The 26,015-nt window shown below is 33.6% G+C and overlaps 1 protein-coding gene across 13 annotated transcripts in view; it reads right to left on the reverse strand.

Annotated features, from left to right (window-relative positions):
• Positions 1-26,015, reverse strand: part of KIF21A (kinesin family member 21A) — a 147,088-nt gene that overhangs the window by 46,131 nt on the left and 74,942 nt on the right. For 7 of the 13 annotated variants that reach the window (XM_081821480.1, XM_031032144.2, XM_006727698.3 and 4 more), the window contains exons 6-16: positions 25,249-25,416; positions 23,319-23,434; positions 19,253-19,448; positions 18,663-18,852; positions 18,244-18,307; positions 13,196-13,399; positions 3,633-3,723; positions 3,076-3,193; positions 2,497-2,685; positions 1,858-2,057; positions 674-781 (exon numbers count right to left, since the gene is read on the reverse strand). In XM_081821480.1, the coding sequence (XP_081677606.1) occupies positions 674-781; positions 1,858-2,057; positions 2,497-2,685; positions 3,076-3,193; positions 3,633-3,723; positions 13,196-13,399; positions 18,244-18,307; positions 18,663-18,852; positions 19,253-19,448; positions 23,319-23,434; positions 25,249-25,416 (1,644 nt within the window). Of the gene's footprint in view, positions 1-673; positions 782-1,857; positions 2,058-2,496; positions 2,686-3,075; positions 3,194-3,632; positions 3,724-7,781; positions 7,821-13,195; positions 13,400-18,243; positions 18,308-18,662; positions 18,853-19,252; positions 19,449-23,318; positions 23,435-25,248; positions 25,417-26,015 lie in introns of all 13 variants that reach the window. The other 6 variants (XM_081821483.1, XM_031032132.2, XM_031032152.2 and 3 more) reach the window with 1 other exon arrangement.

Consider the following 26,015-nt stretch of genomic DNA (forward strand, 5'->3'; position numbering starts at 1 on the left):
TAATGTTAAATCGCAGTCATTTTTCATTTTACTATGCAGTTTCCAAATCCTAATCTTCAATGGATGAATAATAACCTATTAAATGAGATGGACAATAATTAACCATTCCCCTTACTGTCAAGCATTTTTGTTGTTTTTACATTTTTCACTATTACAAATAACCCTAAAATAAAGATTTTAACTCATAACAATTTTGTTTATTTTAGATTATTTTCTTAGTCTAAGTTCATGGGAGAAGTAGGATTCTTAAGTGAAAGAATATGAAAACTTTTATAGCTCTTAGTAAAGCCTCCTCTGGTGAAAGTGGGTTATTATTCCAGGAACATTGCTAAGAATCTCTAGTGGTGAAACTCTCTGGAACCAGCCTAAAATCACTATCTTACATAATACTGCAAGTAGTTCCCTGATCTCCCTAGAGATAATTATCCTTTGCCATTTTCTCGCATCTCATCATCTAGGAAATAAGCCTCTAATAAAACTTGTAATAGTATTATAGTGTTTTTTATAACCTTGTATATGGAGTTACTATAATCCATATATTATAAAATTAATGCTTAATTATGGTCCTTAACCAGCACTTAATAGTTATAGTTATCAGAAAATTTTCTTCCATTTACTAAACAAGCTTGTTCAATGTACATTTGTATATAACTAAAAGTTAAAGTCCACTCACATCTCTTTTACGTTGATCTTTTTTCAATTGAGCAATCTCTCTGTTTCTCCTAGACTCTGTCAATCTGGCTTTTTCTTGTTCTTCTTTCATTTGTTTCATTAGTCGAACCTAAAAAAATTAGGTAAACACATCTATTGGAGTTTTCCTATCACAACATTCATTAAATTAATCACATGTATGGAAGTAAGCAGTTAGAATTCTGAGTACTTAAAATGGAAACAATGGAGCTTTGCTGCACATTTTAAATGGTCAATTCTTATTTTGTGGGATTAATAGATTTCTATTTCTAATAATTTTCTAATATGTTTCTATCAAATTGCTTAGTGCTCTATGCATTTTATATTCAGTGTTCAGTTGGTACTTATTTTTGGTACTTATTACCAGTAACTGTGTGACCTTGAACAAATTACTTAACCTCTCTAGGTTTTCATTCCTCATATATAAAATAGAGGTAACAGCTCTATGGCATTGGACTATTATGATAATTTATTGAGTAATATCTGTATAGTGCTGATAACAATGCCTGGCATATAGTAAGCACCTAATAATTTTAGCTATTGCTGTCATCAGCAAAGACACAACATTATAATCTAAAATTCCTAAATCATTTTCACATTTGCTATTTCACAATTACTATTTGACATTGATTGTCATGCCAAATGTTAATAAGAATAATTAATTCCACAACAAAAACACAGGACAGATAAGGATTCACATACTCTCTTTTGTCAAGAGAAGACAATTTATATTTTTCTATGCATGGGAAGGATAAACACTAAATTCAAGGTAGTTGCTACCTCTGGGGGAAAAGGGAATATGATCAGAAAGGAATACATAGGTTTTGTGTATACTGTAAATGTTTAATATCTTAAATAGTGAATATAGTGTTTGTTATGTAATTATCAATTTTTTGTATGTTCATAATATATTATGTGTTTCAGGAGAAGAGTTATATCCATCAGTCAAAGAAGCCCTGTTTTTGACCACATGATTTTCAGCTACTCTGAAGAAAGGCTTTGATAATGGATGACTATAGGAAACAACTTCTAACTGCCAAAAGGAAGTGCATCGTTTTTAAGACTGGGTTACCTTTTATTGAATATGGAAAGAACCACAATAATTTTTTGTCCCAAATGACACAAATATCCTCAACATCAGACTTTAATGCAAAATATAATCAATACCTTTGTTTTTTTCATTTCCATCACATCCTGCTGCAATTTCTTCAATTGCTTTTCATACTGAGACTGGTTTTTAAGCAGCCTTGCATGCTCTTTTTGGGCTGTCTGAAGTCTTTGTAGTTCTTTATTCATGGCTTGGAGTTTCTTTTCATATTCAGACCTAACTTTTTTTGCCTTTTCTTCTGAGTAAGATTCCACTGAACCTAAACGATCAAAGGGTATTTATATTTATTTCTATGAGATACAGATTTTCATTTTGCTGATTTACAACTTATGAGCTCAGAGAAAAACTATCTTCCAAACACAAACCTCAAGAGGCCAGGGCACCTGTGAATCACTCTCTCTTTTATTATCTACTCTCAGCTTAGTTTAACAATTATTTAAGGTTTTTTTTTTTTTTAATTTAAAAAATATTCCCAGCATAAATCAAGACAGTAAAACAATTAGCCACAACTTTGGACAAATAATTAAATAGCCTAGATAGGAACCAGAATGAAAAAATAAGCAATATTTAACATAATGAGACAAACTCGCACATAATGTGGCTTCTAATGTAATTTCTTTCTTCTAAAGGCAGAAATGATAAAAACGTACTTTGGCAATTTAGTTGGAACCTTAATCAGAATTAAATGTAATTCTTACCTAAATTCTGGAGCACCTGGTCTCTCTCAAGCTGAGTGTCCCGAATTTTATGTTGTAGCATCATTAGCTTCTCTTCATACTGCTTTTTCAGTGTCTGCAATCTTTTCTGGCTGTTTTCTAGTTCATCAATCAGCTTTTGCTTGATTGCAATTTCACAAGTAATGTTTGCTAAGTCTGCTTGATAATTAGCTATTTATAAAAGAAGAAAATAAACACACTGTAATAGGCCACAATATCATAATTCTAACTTTCAAGCAAGAGCATGAAAACCACCATCTACATCCAGGTATTCACTTAACAGCTATAAGGAAAATGTCCTGGATAAACCAAAAACTAAAAAAGAGGTGAACAAGATAGACTGTTCACATTGATCAGTGACAACAGATACTATTTGTGCTAAGAATGGAAATCACACAATGACTAAATCCAGGAGGGGCAGAAACATGAGGCTGGGAGGGAATACACAAGTCAGCAGTTATAAAAGCTGCCCTCATCAAGAATGAATGGAGAATGTTTTCTGCCCGTATTTTAAACAAATTCCCCAAATTAATTTTTGTCCTTGTACTGAACAGCAAGTACCTTTCTCATCTGATTCAGAATCTGATTCATCGGAGCTTTCACCCCCTTCAATGTCATCTTCTTCCTCCTCCTCCTCCTCCTCTTCTTCCTCGTGATCACTCACTTCTTGACTTTCTTCCTAAAATGTGATTTATGACTATTAATAGCACAAATATCAACAAAACAAACTGATTACCTCATTAAGAGAGATTGCTGGAGTACAAAATACAGAAGTACACAAATTTCACCTTTCATCAGTGCAAAACTCATTCTACAATGTCAGGATTATTAGATAATTTTGTCTTAAATAAAATAGTACTTCACCTCTCCTAGTATTCTACCCCCTTCCACACATGCACACAATGCTTTCACGTTGCACAAGATTGACAGTTGCCAGTATTTTATAGCTCATATTTCTGAAGAAAAGAAGTCCTCAAGCAAATAGTTTAAAATGGATACATGATAACCATTTCTCTTTTCTACATATAAGTCTACATATAAGTTAGTATAGTTATCAGCAACCATAAACAAGCTAAATTCAGGCACTGAAATTTACAAGTTTATTCTTTCATACTTACCACTTCTAATTCATTGTTTTCTCTTTCTGTAATACCCTTTTCTTCTTTCTTCTCTTGGTCAGTATCTGTATTATCCTCTTTACCAGCCACACTTTAAAAAAAGGAACAAAAGGGTACAGTATTAAAATAGAGAGGAAAATTGTTCACTTTTGTCTCCCAGATCTTAAAAATCATCAATTATTTGTGAAAACAAACTAGAAGAGTTTATCATTTGACTGAGCAAAGTTATGTCTGATGCTTCAGAGGAAAACAGAAATTGCCATTCAAAAAATAGTGATTTATATCATTGGAGAAAAGCTTACTTCCTAGAAACACTGAGGAAGAGATTATACCCTAAAGCATGAGATCTGACGAGATAGCTATGAAGTAGTCATAGTGATAGTCAGTTAACTAGAACGTAGGTGATTTAAATTCAAAGGAAATCAAACAAATATTTTTCTTTTCTCATCTAAATATATGACTTTTCCCATCTAAACACAAAGATACAGAAGCTGAATTTTTATTGATGTCCTAATATGCTTAAGAGTAAATTTAAAGATCCAGACTAAATCTGCTCACAGTAAGTTTGTCTACACTAGCGGTATCCATTAGTGTGGTTAGGTCTCCTCTAGTAATAGCACAGGCTTTTTTCCTAGGCCATACGTATGGCACAGGACTCTTAAAATGTTCTCAAAGAAATGGGTCTTTGCATATCAAAACTGTCTGAGGTTCAGCCTGACCTTTGACTGAGTAGGAAATTCCAGGATCTGCCGCAAGATGGGCCATACCAAATAGAAGCCTCCTGTATGGTCATCTGGTACTAACAGCTGTAACCACATACTGATGATGCTTAGGTAATGCTTACAGCTAAGCTAACTCAGCCCCAGTGGCCTTGAGAAGAAGACAGTGCACACTACAGTGAGCAAAGTTTTTCACACTTAATTCACTATGACTCTTTTAGGGTTCAGCAACCATGATCAGTTATGCGCAGAAGTTACACATCTGTTCACTAGACTCATGCATTTAATCAAACTAAATACTATTAAGAAAGTGAACTTCAAATAAATCTGTATGTGAAAAATTTCTTCTTGTGCTACTGCAACATCTTGAAATCATCAAGAATTTAAAAAAATGCTCAAAAAGGCAATATTCTCCAAATAAAATTCCCCTAGAAAGAGCTTAACAACTTTATCAAAATAACTTTATAACACCTATCATATCTTTCAGGCATTCTGCTACATTAAAAACTGCCCCAATACCTGGACTTGTTTTTCGTTTCTAGGCTAAAAATTTAATCTTATTTAAGCTCTGTTATTATTAAGCTGTAATGTTTAACCTTAGGTCCCAATTCTCACAGATACTTTTGTACTCAGAGCAAGATAAATAACTTTTCCCTTGTAAGCACTTCAGAGTTCTTAATTCATGTTTATTTATGTTATCATTTCTTTAATTTCTGTCTTCCCTACTCAACTGCAAGCCTTGTGAGGGCAGGGATCATGCCTGTTTGACTCAACATTATGTCCCCCATGCCCAGGGGATGTACATAATAAATGTGCAGTGTTTACTAAATATATTAATCTCTATTACTGTGCATGAGCACCTGTTTGTCACCTCTATGTGTCTCGTGCACTAACTATGTTGAGTCCAACGGCACAGGCTGAAAGATGCATAAAGATGCATAGAAGACAGCATATCTCTGGAGTGAGAAGGAGAAACCAGTAGGAATATCAATAAAACAATCTTAACTGGAGAGAGATCAAGTAAATTATAACAGGGTTCCATGAGTGTTGTTAAATCATTTTGTTAGGAAAAAAAAATGATTATACTGAATGCCTCTCTTACATCACTTGTATTATACTAGAGCTATTGATTTTCCATCACGCAGTTCCAGCTGAAACTCTAGAAAGAAACTCCCCTTCATCCATCATCCCACTCAAAGGATAGTACGGGGCACTCAAACAGACTATACTTGAGGTTTAAGACTAAGGTTAAGGCTAGGACAGGTGAATATGTTTGGAAAGAAATTTCCCATCAGCATTCCCCAGTCTCTCCCCTATGAAGTCTTCCTTCCTCACCTGTAAATTGTTGCAGCACACAATTTTTGTTATTGTTGGTTGTTTCATTATTTAAGCTCCAACCCAAATTCTCTTTTACTCTGGTTTATAGCTAGATAACCACTTTATTGTAACCCTCCTACTTTCTTCAAGTCACCAGTATCCAGCAAATGTTACTTTTCACTTATATATAAAGTTAATTCATATATTATATGCTATTCATGCCAATTTTGATGCAGAAAGACCAGCAGTTGTAACTTTACATTATTAATTTACCTTTATCACTTAAAACTTAAGTTTTTAAAATACAAATTGATACTTTATGGTTATTGTACCTCAAATATTCAAGTTTTCCTCAATAAACTGAGACAAATTGATATCTAAAATAACTAAGAAGCATGAAAGATATTTAAGTTTGCATGTTACATAGAATCAGAATTTTGAAGGTGGAAGGAACACTAGTGATCATGCAGTTTAACCCCTTTGACATCTGACAACCAATGTCAACATTTTTGTTGACAACCTAAAAAGAAACTGCAGGCCAGGGAAGTATCTTGACTCCCCGGCCGGTATTCTAGAATCTTACACTTAAGTCCAGTTCACAGACATGGGAGCATGAGCATCGCCCAGAAGCTAGTTAGTCAAAATCTCAGACTCCACCTCAGTTTTACTGAATCAGAATCTTCATTTTATCAAACCACTCAGGTGATTTGTATACATATTCATGTTCGGAAAGCCCTGTCCTAGAACATAAAACTGCTATGCTTTTGCTATCCCTTAGGGGATGCTATAAAAACTGGAAGCAAACTTTACTCACTAAAGACAAAGGACTTGAAAATTTTAAGGTGGAAGGGTGGCTTCCATACATTACTTTAACTATGCATTTTATTTTGACCTGAAGGAGAAGAAATCTCACATTTTTAATGCCATAATTTAATTCGTATAATAAATATAATGTCCTAAATATATACTAATTAGGTGAGTTCTAGTGCAAACAATTAGAATTACATTCTCATTATAGAATACTTTAAATAAGTTATAGAATTATAGAATAAAATTATAGATACTGCAGAATACTATATAATATGTGGAATGTAATTATGGAATGTAAATTATTAAATAATTTTAAGAAAATAAAATTTTCAAGCTTTCATATTTAAAATAAGATATTACTGTAACTAATTATTGCATAGTAAAAGTTCTCAAAAGGCTTATTTTAAGTAAGAGATGAAATTTCTAAAGCGGTGCTTCTAAAATATTTAAATATTATTTTCTTAATCATTTTGATGATATAATCTGGAGGTTTAGAAAAATCTATGAAGAGAAGTTCTGATAAGTAAAATCCTACTTAATCCTCATTTAAATAACTATAATTCTGAATGACTAAAATGTTAATTTTTATTATATGGAGAGTTCAGAAACATGCCTCTAAATTTTGCTCAAATTTTAAGCAAAAAAAAAGAAAATACCTGTTTCTGATTCTCACCTCAAATACATTTTAAAAGCAACACTTATTTTTCTAATTCAACCTTAAAAATGCCTTATAAATCTTATCTGTAATAAGGCCACATTTTCCTGTTGCTTTGTTGCCATTTAATGTTGCTTTCCAACAACTACTAAAATATTTGTATATACAAACACATTTGTATTGCAAATATAATATTCCAAATACTACACCAAATAAGGAAGAGAGGAGAAAAGCCCACCTGTGACTTAGCATGGGCTGCAACAAAATCTCAATTCCCACCCAGTTAAAAATTCCCAGTCTGCTCACAAGTTTTTGAAAGATACATTCTGAAAGTCAATGGTGGGTTTTTGAGGGGTCATTTTTAGCCTAAAAAAGGTAAGTCACCATCATAATTATGCTAGTTTATTCAGAAGTCACGTGAAATTGCCTGAATTTTAATCCATATAACTTGTGAGGGTTTTCTTCTGAAAAAGTAGTTTCTAGAAATGTATTTGATGTATTTGTCAATTTTATAAAATCATCATTAATTTTAGGAGCACCAGGCTAATCTAGTCTGAACCAATCTATAATTCTATAACACATTTCCTTGTGAATGGCAACTAAGTATTTAAATGACATTTTAATAAAAAACCTGGGAAATATTCCAACCTTATTTCTTCTCGATTGCTTTCCTCAAGTTTCTGTAGCCTTCAAAATCACGAGGCACAGTATTGGAAGGCCAAGCCAATGAAGGACAAACCAGACAGTAAAAAGCGAAAGTGATAAGAAGGTAAAAATGATACATGAGCTTGAAGACTTTAAAATAAATTTTAAAAGATATCATCAAAGGACAATACACAGTAAAAAGGCAATACATTTTGTATGAATAAAAAGTAAGTAGAAAAACAAGTAGCATTATACCTAAGAAGAGTATATAGACTATCAGTTGAAATTATTTAGCAGTAAAATGTAGAGTCTCAGTTTATATAACTTGATCAGTAGTAAGAGTGTTTGGATGCCATTGCTTTTTTTAATCTGAAATGATTCGATTTTCTCAGTTTCCCCAAAAAAGCCCACTTTCAATGATACCCTCTTCCTTTTAAGCCTTCCCAAAAGACCTTTTTATGGCATCATTAAAAGAACTTCAAAAAGTAATGCCTTTATACCATAATATGAAAATACCATTAATACTACATACTAGAATGCTACTTTTAAAACTTGTTTTCTATTTTTAATATACTACCTGTGAACATCACTAAATCTAAAAAAAAAAATTCTATTTCAAAATTATACATGAAATGGTATTACAGTCAAATGAGTATGATTATTATGATATCAGTGAAAAACTGTAATTTTATTAATTGAAAATAAAATCTCATAACATCACTGTTCTAATAATTAGAAACTATTAAAAGGACTAAGGCAAAGGTGGCAATAAAATGGGAAATGTAGTACTTTCCATTAGTAAGACTGTTCTTCAATCAGAAAAATATAAGAAAAACTAAAACTATGTACTTAAAGACTCTGAAATATAATTTAAACAACATTCAATACACAGAATTGGGGATCTTTACTCAATGGAATGTACTGGATACCAGTATTTGTCATATAAACAAAAAGACAGATGTGCTAGGCTCTGATTAAGCATATAGCAATCTTGATATAGCACACTTGCAACCAGAATTCCAAAAATATTTTTCAGAATCATCAATATTGAAATGAAATGAAAAGACTGGGCCTTAAGTATAAATTATTTCAAGCCAGTTATTTTCATGTGTTTGCATGTGATTTTTATTTGTTGGCCTGCAATTGTTTTTCATAATCAACTTACATATTGCTATTACAAGAAGAGACTAGCAATCTTTCTGGGAAAAAAATTCTAGAGTGATATTCACCAGGGATCAAAAGGTCCAGTATAATGGCTAGAAAAAGGAAAATAAAGCCATCACTTAAGAAATCTATGTGTTTCAAGAGTTTCAACCTGACACCACTAAATACAAGTATAATGCAGTCTGATGAATTAGTAAAATTTTTTATAATTCAAGTCATTTAAAGCTAGATATCCAAAAAATGGGGATTAATGCCTAATGTAGGCTTATACTAATGAAAGTGAATTACAGTAGTTCAAAGGATATGGTTCCCTGCCAAAGAGCCCAAATATTCTATATCCGATATGCAGAATTTTTGTTTATCTAACACAAGAGAGCTCTATTAAAATGTATGGATGATATGAGCTAAGAAGTAGGTAAATGTTAGATGCCTTTTCAATTGTTTCTTTAAACAACATTGCAACAAGTAGTTCAAAAAGACAGTGGGGGGGCAGAAAAATAAACTAATAATCTGACACTTCTTCATAATTTAAAGGAGTTCAGTTTATTCTATTTAGTTCCGTTACATGGAGAAAGAATTAAGAGGACAGAGAACAACAAATCTTGCCAACAATTTCAACGTTTCTGTTACTGAAAAAGAGGTAATACAGTCTCTTCAATTATTTCATCTTATTTTGTTACACTCCCTTATTTTCCTATCTACAACTATGGATGATTTTACAGCTCAATAGGAAATAAGCACAGACAGGTAGAAGAATAAACCTTAAGCCCCCACATATTAGTTAATTTTTGTAGCTTTGATAAAGACTTTGATGCAGAAAAAGTTTCAACTTTCATGTAAAACAGGACTTATGATGCCCTCCTTGAACATAAAAGCAGTTTCTAACATAAAAGGACCCACTTGCCACTCTTCCTACCAACACTTACTTTGTCAGAGGTCCCGCAGCCACTACAACCAAAAACTAACAACACAAAACCAAGTAAATTAAAAGAAATGGAGCTTCTACATAATTTGTGGCTTTAGTGGACAGGAAAGAACGCAGCTATGAGAATGAGGGCAGCTTAGGATATCTGAACCCAAAAGTGAAGCCCCAGATAGATCTTGGAAACCCTCAGCTAACAGAAGGTAAAAATCTTCCCTACAAAACCTTGATTTTTTTTTTTCTTCATGAGGTCACTGTCACTCAGTATTTGAATTAATGCTTCCTCTTTCAAAACTACAAACATCCTTAGAAAGGAGGCTTATTGGTTATAATGGGGAGATATATATATATAGTGTGGATTCCTTTAGCCGTAGATGGTTTTGCTCCCAAATTTGAATTTAAGGAGAGGACAAAAGGAAGTAGATGATTTTGGAATCAGGAATACTTTGGAGTAGGGTGAATTACATGAGAACTGACCACATAAGGGAGGAATGGACCACGACCGGCTGCATAAGGACACAGGGGGTCAGAAGATGGAATAAAAAGGATGGCTAAGGCAGAAATTCACACTTTCTCCCTGAAGGTTGGCTATATCCATGAAAGGAAAGAAAGTTTCTTTTCCCTTTTTTCTTTTTCCCCTTCCATTGTGAATTGCTCTTACCACACTACAAATTGGGTAAAAAAAATCACTTGATGTGAGTCAGTTGGGAAACCTGGACAATATGTATTTATAAAATTTTCTAGAGAAAAATTAGTCCCAAATTCCAAAGAATTTTTTTCCTTTTTTTTTTTCCCCAAAGTATTTTTAAATAAACTTACTGTGTATGTAAGGTTGAGGCAGAATCCAAATTTTACAATGCCTTCTCTGATGAATAAAATAAATAAATATGAGGGATATAAAACAACTCAACCAGAATCAATATACCTAAACAGGAGCTGCTGCCTCCAAAGAGTTCCAGTGGAAGACTAGACAAACTGCTGTCACTCTTTTTTTCAACCTGTAGCAAACCCTTTAGCTAAAATGGCAGCTTCCTATTTTTAAAATAGGAATTTACATTACATACAGTCTAAAAGTTATTAGGATCTACAGCAAAAAGTTAACAGTGATAATCAAGCTGAGTAAAACAGTATTGATTTTCATGTTTAAATCCACAACAAGGTTTGAATAGAGTGTGGTAGGAAAAACTGTATTAAATTCTACAAATTTATATGTAATATAGATTCATAAACTGGTTCTAAAGGCTATCATGCAGTTTATGGTACACAAGAAAACTTTTTTCTAGGTTCACACTACATTATGTAGGTTTCAGTTCTACAAAGACATGCTGTAGCATGTATGTGAAAATGCTTTATAAAGCATTTTTTAAAGTATCATATATGATTATTAATTTTTAGGAAGCATTAATTTTTCTCATTTTAAGCCATTATTCACTTTTTTCAAGATGATTAAGGTAATATCTCTAAATTCACCTTATCTAGTTTGGTTTTTTCCTCACCAATTTTTTTTTTATTTCATATCACTTTTTGTTAAAAAATAACTTACGTTTTTCACTTGGGTTCTTAAGTTTAAATACAGTTGTTTGGTAAGGTCTTTTTAGCATTAACATCTGCTATTATTTTTACCATAACAATTATTATATCCACCTTAATCACTGAAATAGCCGATTTTTCACCATGAAATAACAGCTATTTAATTTTTTTACCTTAAAAGCACCAGGGACAAATGTTAATAATAATATATTTTTCCTTTAGTACTATTTACCAATCAAAATGCTTATCTCCCTGCATTGTCACAAAAATAACCTCCATCAGAGGTATTATTTTAGGGTACCTATGTTCACTATACAAATGTCAAGACAGCCTAGGTTTCTATTGGGATCCCTATTTTTCATTATTCATACCAAACAGGTGATTATGGTAGTATCTCTAAATTTACCTCAAAATGAAACAACAGAATCAGTTCATGACCTTGAGAAAGATACCCTTTCTTATACTTATTATGCATGAACAAAACCAAGACCTTTAAAAACAAGTCATAATATTTGATATTTTGACCAACTACAAAACTGAATTTTATAAGAAAATAGTAAGTCATGTGCAAAAATCTCATTTTCATTCAAGCAGTATGTTGGATCACATATAACTCTGTGATCATTGTTTCAGTTTTAACTACCCTGCATAAAAGCTAATCATTATATATCTTACTGCTGCCATAATCAGTCATCCAAGAAAAACACCTATTAAGACATTAGTATCTTAAGAATGCAATTTCAGTTGCAATGCCTCCTAACCATAAATGTGTAACTCCTTGTTTTAATTATTCTAATCATTCCTTTTTAACTAAAGAACACACAGCAGAATTAACTTGAAAAATGTAAATCTCCAATTACTTTAGTCAACTGGACTGTTCAAGGAAGAAATGCCTGGTTGCCTAAATAAATTTCTAAATAAACTGAGCAAAGCAGCAGGTAGACTAAATGTCAGTATTAATTCTACAAAGCAAGACTCTTGTAACAAACCATTTGATAGCTGTGCCCCCTTTTGAATATCTAGCCAAAAATGCTTAAAATTAATTTGGCAGGTTCAAAATATATTTAGTAAGTAATGTGACTGCACCACATAATCAATATGTAGACACATAAAGAATTTGTGAATATTTAACCACTCACACATTACAAGTGGTCAAATTTTTATTTTCCTCTTCTTTGCACCCAGTTGATTTCAGAGGAAGCTATTATCAGGATGCAAGGAAAAGAAAGCCTAGAACAGTGGTGAAAAGCTGAGTAACTCCTTGTTGATTCAAAAGGCCTAAAATAACATAAATAACTTTGACATAATCAAATTAGAAGCCCTGCAGAAAATACTGAAGAGACCAAATGACATTAAATGACAGCCTGATGGATTAGTTTAGCCTTTAAACTAATCGAGACAGGAATCAGATTATATCCATGAGACTACTTAATTGCATTAGAAAATGGGAAAGAAATGAAAACAGTGAGTTGTAATGGTAGAGCAAGCTTTGCAGAAAAGATGAATGGAATGCAAAAGCAGCTATTTGAAAAATAATAAAATAATTTCTAATAGTAATTTTACCTTGTCATAGTCTAAATAAAATCTACTACCGTATTATTATAATTAACTTATTTTTCTTACATACAAGTAGAGATAAACCATTAAAAGTATATCATTATAATTTTCAGCTAATTTAAATGACATTTCCCTTATTTAATATACTGTGAGACTATATATATACTCACTGTAATTGCAAATTAAGATATCCTGAAAAGAAAGAAAAACAGGGATTCATACAGCAGTGACTTTGTAACACTACCTTTTTTTCTTCTTCTTTTCTTTCCTTTTCAGCTTCTCTAAATCTTTCTTAGCTAGATCTATAATTTCAATGGTCTCTTTGTCTGAAGACAGTATAGTAGGAGAGAAAGCTGATGATCCACTGAAATACGGTGATCTTGCTGTGGCTCTTGTCAAGTTTTTTCGAAGGTTCTCATTCACTGCTTCACTTTCTAATAATTTCGCCCTAGCGAATAAAAATATATTTAAACAGGAAACATTTTGTACTGTAGTAAACAATTCATAGCATACAATTTACCACCCTAACCATTTTTAAGCACATAGCTCTGCAGCACAAAGTGCATCCAGACTATTGTGCAACCACGGCCCCCATCCACCTCCAGAACTTTTTCATTTTCTCCAACTAAAACTCTGCACCCATTAAACATTAACTCCTCATTTCCCTCTCCTCCCAGCCCCTAGCAACCACCATGATACTTTCTGTCTCCACAAATCTGACTACTCTAGCAATAAATAGGGAACACTTTAAATATGTTGTTTTGTATGCTAAAATGTTATTCAAAATGTATTTCAGTGTTGCTACAGGGTAGGGTTTTTTTTTTTTTCTAAATAAAGGTGCTCACAAACATTTATGTTTAGGATTTTTTTTTAATTCCCTGATTAAATAATTGTAAATTTGAAATCACATTTTTAGTGTTCAAACGTGCCTATGGTAATTAGATTAGTTGCATTCTGGCCAGTAGGCACCAGTGATGTTGCTTTGTAAACCCATCATTTAAACTTAAAATCCACAAGCAGCATGGTCCCCTTTCTTTCAGTTCCTCATTCATCATGCTATAATAGCATTTCCAAATCTTTGTAAGGAATAGTTAGCCAAACTTGCCCCTAACTGGCTGAAAGACATCTGGCTCCTAAGCACAGCGTGGGAAAAGATGGTATCTCCAAGGAAACCTGAGTTTGATAATTGAAAACATTCTTTTGTTTGCTCAAGCAGTCCTAATAATGACAGGAGAATAATGTATGTACTGTCAGTAATATGCAAAAAAAACATAACATAGAATGATGAGGTTCTAAAAGAGGGGACTCTTGAAACAAAAAGGGATTCAGAGTCCACTAGGCTAGTCTTTTATTGCTACTTGATTTAAACCATCAAGAACACAATTATCTACTTCAATATAATACATTTCCAAGGTCAATTTGGCAGAAGGGTGATTGAGACAGGGCCATAAGGAGAAAGTACTATCTTACTAGATCTGTCTCAAAACTATATTGCATAGCACTTCTGCCGTATGTCCAAGTATTTCAGAAAAAGATGTTAGAATAATTTGCAATTTATAAGCTCTAGAAGATGCAGCCAGCTCTGTGTTTTTTCACTACCAAAATTATTCATGATACTGTTGGAATCAGCTAGAAACAGAGTGTGCATAAGTCAGTGAATATGTTTCAAGTCAGTATCTTATACATTCTTTAATGAAATTCCTTTATTATATGTCTGGTATCATATGTGAGCAGAATAACAATTACAGTATTTTCAAATGGTTAAGTAGCTGTGTATAAACTTCCAAGTTAAATGATTTCAAAATTATTTTCAAGAAACTTCTGAGTATAATGCTGTCATTTTGTTAATCAACAGCATAACCTAAGTATAAAAACTCAGCTTAACTATAAAAACCCAAAGTCAATATTTACATTTTTCTATATTTTCAATATAGCCTGGGTACATAATAATGAATGTTAAGAATCAACAAAAATATAATAAATTAGCTATCAACAATGACCTGTTTTGTATTGGTTCATTTATATAATAACCAGACAAGTTCTTTTATTATTTGACTTAAGTTTGCATTTCATAGGGGTATATTCAATGTTTCTTCAATGCTGGTGCTGATAAAAGCTGAAACCTTTAGGGATCAACTCCACAAAGCCCAAGACACATTAGGAGAAGTTGCTTTTTGGGCTTTTTTGATAACAACACTCTTTCTTTTCCACTCACCAATCAACCCTGTTGCCTGCATTTAAGAAGAGACCAAGCAGTGAATCATGAGGGGAAGGATACAAACTTCCTTAGGATGGAGCAGACTGAGGGCTTGCATCTTAGCTCTGTCACTCACTTGATCTTGGGCTATTAGTCTTTAAAAGCCTCTACTCTTTCCTCAGTAAAATGAGATGAAAATACACATTTTCCTATGATTGTTATGAGGATCAATGATATAATGAATTTAAAACTCACCAAACTGCTAATATATTTAATGAGTAATAACTATTCTTATCAAAAAGTTGGAAATGGATATAATTATCAAGCAGTGGGCAATTAAACAAATCAATTACAACCACGAGATAGTACCACATGGAATCATGCAAAAATTATGTTAGAAAAATATTTAATAACATTTAAAAATGCTCATATCTTTTCATATTTCAAAGAAAAGATAGCAAAGCAATATATATACCCTTATGTCAATTTTGCTAAAGTATGCATTGAAAAAACATTAAAGAGATATACCAAAATGTTAACATCAGTTCTAGTAACGGTAGCAATATGGTTGACTTTAATTTTTTTATACTTTCCTATCTACTCAAAAATTTCTACAAAAATTTTAAGCCCCCGCCCAAGAAAACAAGAAATTAATTAATTAATTAGTGTGCATTATTATTTCACAACAACTAATGGGACATGTAAATTTATTAAAAAGAAACTAGTACTATTTTGCAATTAGAATAAAACTTAAAATATAAACATTCCCAAGTGGCAATATATCAACATAAATGTGCATTATGTTAAAGGAGCTATGAATAAATGCCTTCCAAAGGTGAAGTTTTGCTAGAAATATGGATTGGAGTAGGATTTAGTAGAGAAAAAAATGATATGTGAACTTGGACCTAAATAATATCACGTTAGGCTGTGACATCTTGTTCTTTCATTTGAGCCCCATAATAACTCCTTGAGACTAGCAGGTATTACCTCATTCTTAGACATGAACAAACTTAAAGCACAGAGATATTAGGGAACTTGCCCAAGGTCACACACTTATTAATAGAAAATTTAATTTCAATCCAGGTAATCCAATTTAAATTCAAAGCTCATTTATGCCTACTTTATATGTACATTATTTTTATATTGTAAATTACAGCCTTGGGATTCTAGAAGACTACTGTCAGGAGTGGGACACACCTAATTAAAGAACCATCAAAGAAGTTTTGGACAAGTAGAACAAGCCATTAACTCACACCAAGGAAGATTTGATCACTGATTGAACTCAGGGCCTAAGAGTCATCTCTGTTTTCTAAATGGCTTAAAGAATGGTCTTATATCAAGAACTTGAAAAAGAAAGATTTTAGATGTTGTGGTTAGCCACTATAAGGAGTAGAAATGATTCTCTTTTGTAGGAAATAATGACACTAGTCAAGCCATTTGTCCTATAGTGAGATCAGGCTTCGATATGGCCTTAGAAGAAAAGAAACAAAGCACAAAAACCAGAGCTTAGAATGAGCCTCAAAAATTGACCAGTGCCAAAGAAATAAAAGAGATAAAGAGAAGCAGCCTAGGAAGAGGAAGAGGATCTTTAAGAATTCAAAGATAGAAATATCAGTTATGTCTCGAGGAATGGTAAAAAGGGTCTACAGAGTGAGGGTAGAGAATAAGTTTTTGGCAGTAGGCAGGAAACAGCACTGCCAACACAGGATAGAAACTGTAAGTCTAGATTGGCTGCTGACCAGAACCAGGACACAATGTCCCAAAAGCCTCCACCAAAAAGGTAAAGCTTAGAAATATATATAGATATATATATATATACACACCAAATAAGGGTAACAGTTATTTGAGTAACTTAATCTGCAACCACATCAAATGTCTTATTTGTTTTCACTTCTTGAAACATTTAAGGGATCCAGTGTGCCTTATGGAGGCAGAAACAATGGAAACAATACTCATCTCTGTCTCTAACACAGCTCAGTGTTGGAGAGGAAGAGCACACAAATACAAGATGGAGAAGTGTCAGGGTGGCTATGAAAGATGATCTCCCACTTGGTTATTTTTTGCAAATAGGTAGCAAAAATGAGATCTGAGCTACTTATATGCTCCCCATGGAGCTGACTGTAGTTTTACTTCAAGAGAAAGTAGCTCAGCCATCAGGGCAGACCATGGAACCTGAAAATAGAGAAATTAATTTTGTCCCTGACCTGCTTTCTAATCTGTATTACCCCAGTCTGGGCTCAGTGGTCTCCTCCACCTTCCCATACCAGGCGTGGGTGTTCTTGTAACTAATTTCTGTCATTCCATTTACTACATGCGACTATATATGAAAGTCGCCCCACCTAGACTGGGAACTCCTTATTTATGTCACACTTGCGGAGTCCACACATGGTGTTTGGCATATGGTGAGCATTTGTACTATGTTGTATGAAATGAGTGTTGAAGGTGCCTCTGTATGTACCAGTGAGGCAGGAAAACTGGTAGGGATGCAATGAGTCACACATAAAAAAGCAGCTGGAGAAACAAAAAAGAACAGGAGTAATGGGACATTTAAAAAATTAGAAATGACCCTGAGGGGCTAGATGGCTCTGTCGGTTAAGTGTCCAACTCTTGAGTTTGGCTCAGATCATGGTATCAGAGTCGTGAGATCAAGCCCCTCATCAGGCTATATGCTCAGTGGGAAGGTCTGCTTGAGATTCTCTCTCTCCCTCCCCTCTGCCATCCCCACTCCAAAATAAACAAATCTTTAAAAAAAATTAGAAATGACATTAATGTTGACCATTCCTAAATGGTGGAGAAAGGGGCACAGGGAGGGAAGGCACCAAAAGTAACCTTATAGATATCAGTTATGCCGGTCCTATACGTCAGGTTGGGTAAGCTCCCAGTGAGAAGTATAGTAACTAGAGTAGGAGGATAATATGGGAAGAGAAGGGAGAAAAGTAGTTTGGAATATGACATTATGGGAAAGGCAAGTACCTACTAAAATTAACCTCACCAAAGGACTGAAATATCACTAAACAATAGCTCAACAAATAACAGTATTACTATACTACAAAACCAAAACACGTGCATTACATATTAAAGAATGTGAACTGCACCTGAGATCTTCAATTTCTTTGATGTAACTGTGAATCATATTACTGATCTCCTCATTCCCTTCACCTGCAAGACAACATGAAATTAAGAATTTTCTTTAAATTAAAACTTCAACAAAACAGAATCAGAGAAAAAAAGTTATGGAAACAAAATAATAATGCTTTAAAACACAATTCATACAGCAGATTTCCTACCCTTAGTTATATAAGCAGACAATAAAATAATATTACAGAGCAAAAAGCCAAATTTTGTTTCTTCAAGAATGTATTTTTTATAAATTAAGTATTTAACTTAAAATCACAGACTGTATATACACAGATTGATATTTCTACTTGAAATATTCCAGGTAATTAATGAACACAAAGAATGTTTCCTGCCCTCCATGAGTTAATCCCTCACTTATCCCACCTTATACATATACCTGTTCTGGCAAGAACCTGGTTAGCCTGATCGCTAACAAGCTGTGTGATTCTGGTCCTCAATGCATCAACTGTCTCTTGCATGGCTTTAATTCTTACACGCAGGTTATTATTTTCAGTCTGTAGCATAGCATTCTCATGAAACATGTCATTGATGCTTTCCACACCCTCTTCGTCGATTATTCTTTTACCCTAGGAAAGGAAAATATTTCCCTGTTTGTTAAGGGGTCTTAAATATACAAGAGTTTTGTTTAAGCATACAACACATCTACAACAAAGGGCCCTTTTGTTTTAGTAGCCTTGAGGCAAAAGAGATCTTTTTCCCTCTACTACATCCCTTTGTGGTGCATTTGTCACTAAAGAAAGTGACTAAGGAAGCCTTTTGAAACAAGAGGTTGGTCAGGTCGATAGACTGGACAATATTAAAAGTTACCCACAAGGAAAACTAAAGAATTCTATCTCCAAAAGAAAGGAAGCTACTATTTTGACAGACAAGAGACTCTGGAGATATGTATGTATAAGCCATCACAAAAAGGCATCACTTTCTTCACAAGATGCAGCACAAAATGCAAAGTCAAACCCATTCACTCACTGTTTTGTACTCCATGAGCTCCATCTGAAGCCGTGTGATCTCACCACGAAGTGCATTGATCTGCTGACTAGCTCTGTCCTGATTGATCATCAACTTGTTCTTGATATTTCTAGCTCGATTGGCATATTTCAGAGTATTTAAGGTTTCCATAAAATCTCTGTCTGAAGGGCTAACACATGCTATCATGATTGTTTGGCTGAAAGTTAAAAAGAATAATTAGGTTTACAGAAAAAAGCATGTAAAACACTGAAATAAGCATTTTTAATATCCTGCCTTTTGAATAGTATCTTATCTTCAAGCTACTAAAAGATTGATACTACTAACTTAAAAATAAAAGCAAATTTATAAGTCCCCATGCTTTAAGACTATCTTAAGGAAAAAGATTTTTACTTAGGTGAAACTGGGGAAAATGAAATTATATTATTTTTCTTTTACCCATAATACTTTGAGAAAGTGCAAGTGCATATATTTATTTCTCACCCCTCTACAAAATATTTCTGAAGCAATACAAATAATTCTAAAATTTAACCTATCCATAGTAGTAACAAACTGTATTCAAAAATCATTTCTTTCATTACCTACTTAATATTTCAGTATTTTACAGTTATCTTCTTTTTATTTAATTATTTGTATCCTGAATTTTTTTTAGATTTTACTTATTTATTTGACAGAGAGACAGAGAGTGAGAGAGAGAGCACAAGCAGGGGGAGCAGCAGGCAGAGGAAGAGGGAGAAGCAGGCTCCCCGCAGAGCAGACAGCCCGACTTGGGGCTCAATCCCAGGACCCTGAGATCATGACCTGAGCCGAAGGCAGATGCTTAACCAACTGAGCCACCCAGGCGTCCAGGATCATGACCTGAGCCGAAGGCAGATGCTTAATGACTGAACCACCCAGGTGCCCCTTAACAATGCTTGTTAATCTGTATTTACTCTTACTATTATTCAAGATTCAACACCGGTATCATCTAGTCCAAGAATTCAACCATCGGTTTGCCTACTCTCTTTCTTTTCTCCATATCCTCTGTGTATCTCTTTTTTGTTGATTTTATTATTATTATTGTGAAAGTTTATAGACCCCAACTTTTAGACCCTAAACTCCTAGAGGATAAGGATCATCAAGTTTTATTCATCAATATACTTTGTGTAACCCAATACTGGAATCTAATAGGCCATTAGTAATTGTGATGTGTGTCACGTATATATAATATTTACTTATTAGAGATCCAGAAAGTTAAAATAATTCATGCAGAGGAGCCTGAGTGTCTCAGTCAGTACTCTGGCTCAGGTTATGATCTCAGGGTGCTGGAATCAAGCCCCGCATCAGCCTCTGCTCAGCAGGGAATCTGCTTGTCCCTCTCCTTCTGCCTCTGCCCCTGCCCCCTGCTTGTGCTGTCTCTCTCTCTCAAATAAATAAAATCTTTAAAAAAAATAATTCAAGCATCTCTAGCTCTCTCTTTTAATGAAGAAAATAAGGTAATCAAGTGAGAGTGATGGTTATGGACACTGATTAGAGAACAGGACTACTCAAAGTATAGTCCCCAGTTCAGTGCGAGTCTAATTATTTGTTACATGTTCACAATAAATAGAAATTGAGAGTAAGCATTTTAGACTTTTACAACATTTGAACTTGCTATAATCAATGACCTCATCTCATTGAATGTAGTATAGAGCAGTTCAACTGTTTTCAAACTTACATGGTAAGTCACAAATGCGCAAGCTGAGTATAGTCATACACAGTATAAACCCACCACAAATTGGGGAGTAGGGTAGAAGAACCTGCCCTTCACAAATATTTTGAGAAGCACTGGGATCAAGTGCTTAAGGAGAATGGTGAAAGTCAGGAATGAGAGGAGCTAAGATCTATTGTATAGGGAAAAGATCACATACTAAATAAAATCCCAAAGATACAAATTTCAATAATGGTTGTATTTACAAAAAATTCAAAGAAAACATTAAAGCTGTTTATTTTTAAAATTTATATAAAACCACAATTCTGTTTTAAAGGAAACCATATTACTTAAATAGGTTATTATGTTATATATCTTATATATTATTTATCACATTATATCATATGCCATATTATGTCATACATTAGGGAAGAAATACATCACAATGTTAACAGTAGTTACTTGTAGGTAATAGAAATATAATTGATTTTTATCTGTACTTTACATGTTTCTTTTTCAGAATTTTTGCTATAAATTTGTTGTAATGTTATATTAAACATTATAAATTTATGAAAGCCAGTTTCATTAAGAAAATAAAAGTCATTAAGTTATGCACATAAATAGACACAGTTTATTTCCAATAATATCTTTGATCTAATTTTTCTTTTTTAAGATTATATTTATTTGACAGAGTGAGAGAGCACAAGCAGGGGGAGCAGCAGAGGGAGAAGCCGACTCCCCGCGGAGCAGGGAGCCCGACATGGGGCTCGATCCCAGGACCCTGAGATCACGACCTGAGCCGAAGCCCAACAGAATGAGCCACCCAGGGGCCCCCTAATTTTTCTTTTAAGAATAATTTGTACAAACTTTACAAAACAAAGGTATTCTGTTCTCCAAGATGTATACGAAGTATAATGCTTTTGAACTAGAAGTTCAATTTTAAAATTTTAAGCAGGAATTGAGGCTCATTAAGGATGGGATTAGAAGAGGTTTTTTTCTGCTGAAGAGTTACCACTCAGTAAGGAAATGGGTGAGGAACATCTGAGACTGTAGCCAATTGCTATCTAGCTGTAGCCAATCTGAAACTCCAGAGAAATTCAAGACCCACAGTGCAAATATCTTAGACTGCTTATAGGGCAAGCAAACCTTCAGAAGCATTAAAGTACTCACAAGTACTATAAGGGGAGGACATTTATCATCTCTGCTTTGTTTTATAGTTAAGAAATAAATATAGGAAAGGACTATAATTTAGCAAACCTGAAAAATTTCTATTTGGCTTAAAAACCAAAATTGGTCTCATTACAGTAAGACCCAGATTGATATTATTATCAAAAGTATCAAAATTCTTTGGATAATTGTTGTTCAAAAAGGAAATCTGTAAATGTAATTACCAGATAATTTTATAGCATCTAATAATCTTTCCAGTAAATGTGTCAGACCATTGAAAACACTGTAAAATAGATTCACTGTGGTTGTCTGTAACTTGTTGCATTACACTATGATTGAATTTAAATGCCAAAAATGTTTCCACTTGTAAAGCCTACATGTTGATGTTTACAAAAAGGAATGTATTTATTACCAAAAGAATCAGTTTAGCTGAGGAAATATATCAGAATGATGCAAAGTATGGAAAAAGAGGAATATCAGTGATATTGACAAAGTTAATAAACAGCAAATATCCTGTATTCATTCAACTGACATTAAAAAAAGTTTTTCTGCATATAAAAAAAATGTTAAATGTTAGGAGACTTTGGGGCACCTGGGTGGCTCAGTTGGCTAAGTGTCTGCCTTCAGCTCAGATCATGATGCCAGGGTTCTGGGATCGAGCCTGAGGTCGGGCTCCTTGCTTAGCAGAGAGCCTCCCTCTCCCTCTCCCTCTGCCCACCCCCCCAACCTCGTGCATGTGCTCTCTCTCTCTCTCTCTGTCTCAAATAAATAAATAAAATCTTTTAAAAAAAAATTTAGGAGACTTTGTAAAAAGTATCAATATTTAATTACCTTGTAATTACCTAGAAGACAGCATTTATTTTTCAACAAAATTTTATTAGGTATCTGCTATGTGCCAAGCACTAAAAGCAGAAATTATGATATAGTAGAAAAAGTACATTCACTTACAAGCTAAGTGACTTTGAATAAATTACTTAACCTCTCTGGATTTCAATTTCCTTATCTGTAAAATAGCAACAATAACACCTACATCAAGGGATATTATTAAGGATTTTATGAAATAATCACATACAAAAGGACGGACACATTTTAGGCACTTAAAAAGTATTAGTTCCTCATTCTATTAATTTGCTTTATAATAAAAACAGTTCTTAGAAATCACTTTACAAATTTACTTTAAAATTAATGAGTACGTGAAATTCAGGAATATGGAGGATAATCACTTATGTATACCTATTACCCCCGAGGGAATCCTGTAGCAGTCTTGTCAGCTTAGAATCTCTATAGGGGACATGGGTGGCCCTCTTGCTCTTATCTCCCAATGCACTTATTACATTGCCAAGTGCCAACTAAAAGAAAGAGAGAGAGAGAAGAAACTAATAAAATTTTAGTAATTATAACACTTTTAAATAAAAAAGCTTATAAAGAATAATATGGAGACATGACAGAATTGAGAAGATGTTTGGTTTTGTTTCATATTTGTATTTTGAAGTATGAAGTATACTTCAAATTTTTCTATATTAACTACTAAAAACTAACGCCACTCAAAATGTAGTGCTATAATATACCCATAACTCACAAGTACCTAAAATTTCTATTCAGAGATTTTCTTTAAAAATAGAAATGTGATAAAATTGGCACCACCTAACCATCTCTAGAATTATCAGAACATCCGGTTGTATCCTCAGAAAATTGTCAATTCATGTTTCAAATTCTTCTCAACTCTATGAAGAAATAAAATGTTTAGGTAGTTTAGCAGATTCATGAAGTTTTCTTACTGCAATATAGCTTCCTTGTGGAAAAACAAAATCTTCTTGAACCATAATAAAAATATCAGTATGATTTCTCTGAACAAGGTGTTCCTAACACAGGTATAGCTATCTTTAGAAATACAATGAGTCTATGAGCTATTCATCCAATATTTAAAAAGTAGGTCAAATTACAGAACTCTCTAGTCACTCCTCCTGACACTACTACTGTTTTTCCTACCACAGCGAACTGGTACCTAAAGCATAAGCACTGTCCTAGACCTTGGTCACACTCGCCTTTAGTAATGCCAACAGACAATCATGATGTTTTTGTCAGGACCAATGGATCCTGCAGAGACTGACATCAGCATCACATTGTGTCTTAGTTGCCCTTCTCCAGAGAAGCTTCAGTTTTAACCACTGGCCACCCTGAAACTTTACCAGATGTATCTGAACACGTTTCAGTGGCCTAAACAAAAAAACAGACCAATGGCTTTTGTTTTTTCTTGACAGCACAAATGGAAATTCCACCGTGATTTTATCTCCTACACAAAGTCTAGGATCCAGGTCACTCCCTTTAACACTAACACTGAACCATAGTGTCAGCATCAAGATGGGTGTTAGAGTTGGGAAGTCTGGCTCTCTCTATTCAGTCTTGGTTGTTAATTTCCACACCAAATGAATTACAATCATCTAGGAGCAAATACTGGACAACAGTAAAATAGGACCATCTGATTGGAGTCCCCAGCTCTAGGCAGGGAGGGAGAGCAGCAAAGCAGAAAACACAGACCCTGATGCTATCTGCATCACAGAAATTTAGGGATGCCACTACTTTTATGCAGGAACACATGTCCAATTTTATAATGAAAGTCAATAGGAAAAGATTTATTATACAAAAACTTGCCCTAAAACTTTTTTATCTATATAACAGAAGCCTTATACTAACAAACACAAGGTGGTTTGCAATCAAAACCACCACTAGGTGGCATGGTATTAAAATTAACTCCTAACATAGGAAAATTTTCAAAATTCTCATTTTAAAACAATCATTACTTTAAAAAAATTGATAATTCCCAAAATAAAATGACTGTCATAAAATGTTAGCAAAAAAATCTACTTTGAAAGTCATCCCATGAAATATTTAATATTAAATGCTGATTTTGACAATTTATTTTTAAAGGTGGGAAGAATTTTTAAAATCATTTCTACTATATATATTATTTTCTGCATATGTCATAAAATTTAATCCAACTAAATTTATACACATGTAAAAATTTGCAATGTTTTAAAGAAAGAAAGCCTATAATGTGCATTACTCCTAAGTTTATAAGTTTATTGTAACTTTCATTTCTCAGCTCAGCACATGAAGGATTTCCACTTGGGTATTATGTGTTACAAAAGGGAAAAGGACATACAAGTCCACAGTTGATGGAAATGCCTTCTTTTGCCCTCTCGCCAGTAGCTCCAGTACGCTTCAGTCTTTCTGATCCTGCCAGATCAACAAAATGGAACTTTGCAGTCAAGGTTTCAAATTCATTCAGCTGTGATGATTCAGAAATCACCTTATTATCAGTTGCATTTTCCTGCAATTGAGGAAAATAATAAAAAATATTTTATTAATGTGACACTAAATATCCTCCAACCCCACCTTGCCCTCATTATGCATATATTAAATAATTAAATATAAACATAGTATTCAAAAATAGGCAAGTAGCCAAATAAATGTAAATGCAAAAAAATCTACTGGCAATAAGAAGTTTAGGCAAAGGTAGAAAGAAACTTGCTAGTCAGAAACCAATTGTTACCAACTGAGGCTTTGCTTATGTTGATGAAGAGAAACCTGTAATGCGCAGTCCTCAAAAGCAAAGGGTCTCGGGTGACTACATCCATCACCATTAAGCCAGAGCTTGCTTTCTAGTTGCTGCAGATACATATCCATTTTTTTATTTCAAAATCTTACATAGTTGGCCAGCTTCAGTTTAAATACAATCAGAAGCATCTCATTAAGAAAAGGAATCATTAGCCAAACTAAATTTGGCTTAAATGTACTCTCCTGGGATTTATGTGGATTTTTAGGAAAATGAAGCCTGAAAGTATAAGAAATTAGAACTAAAGGGGGGCCTGGGTGGCTCAGTCAACTAAGTGTCTGCCTTCAGCTCAGGTCATGATCCCAGAGTCCTGC

This window comes from Leptonychotes weddellii, chromosome 5 (assembly GCF_054177405.1).
Source record: "Leptonychotes weddellii isolate Sample4059 chromosome 5, ASM5417740v2, whole genome shotgun sequence".
NCBI lineage: Eukaryota > Metazoa > Chordata > Mammalia > Carnivora > Phocidae > Leptonychotes > Leptonychotes weddellii.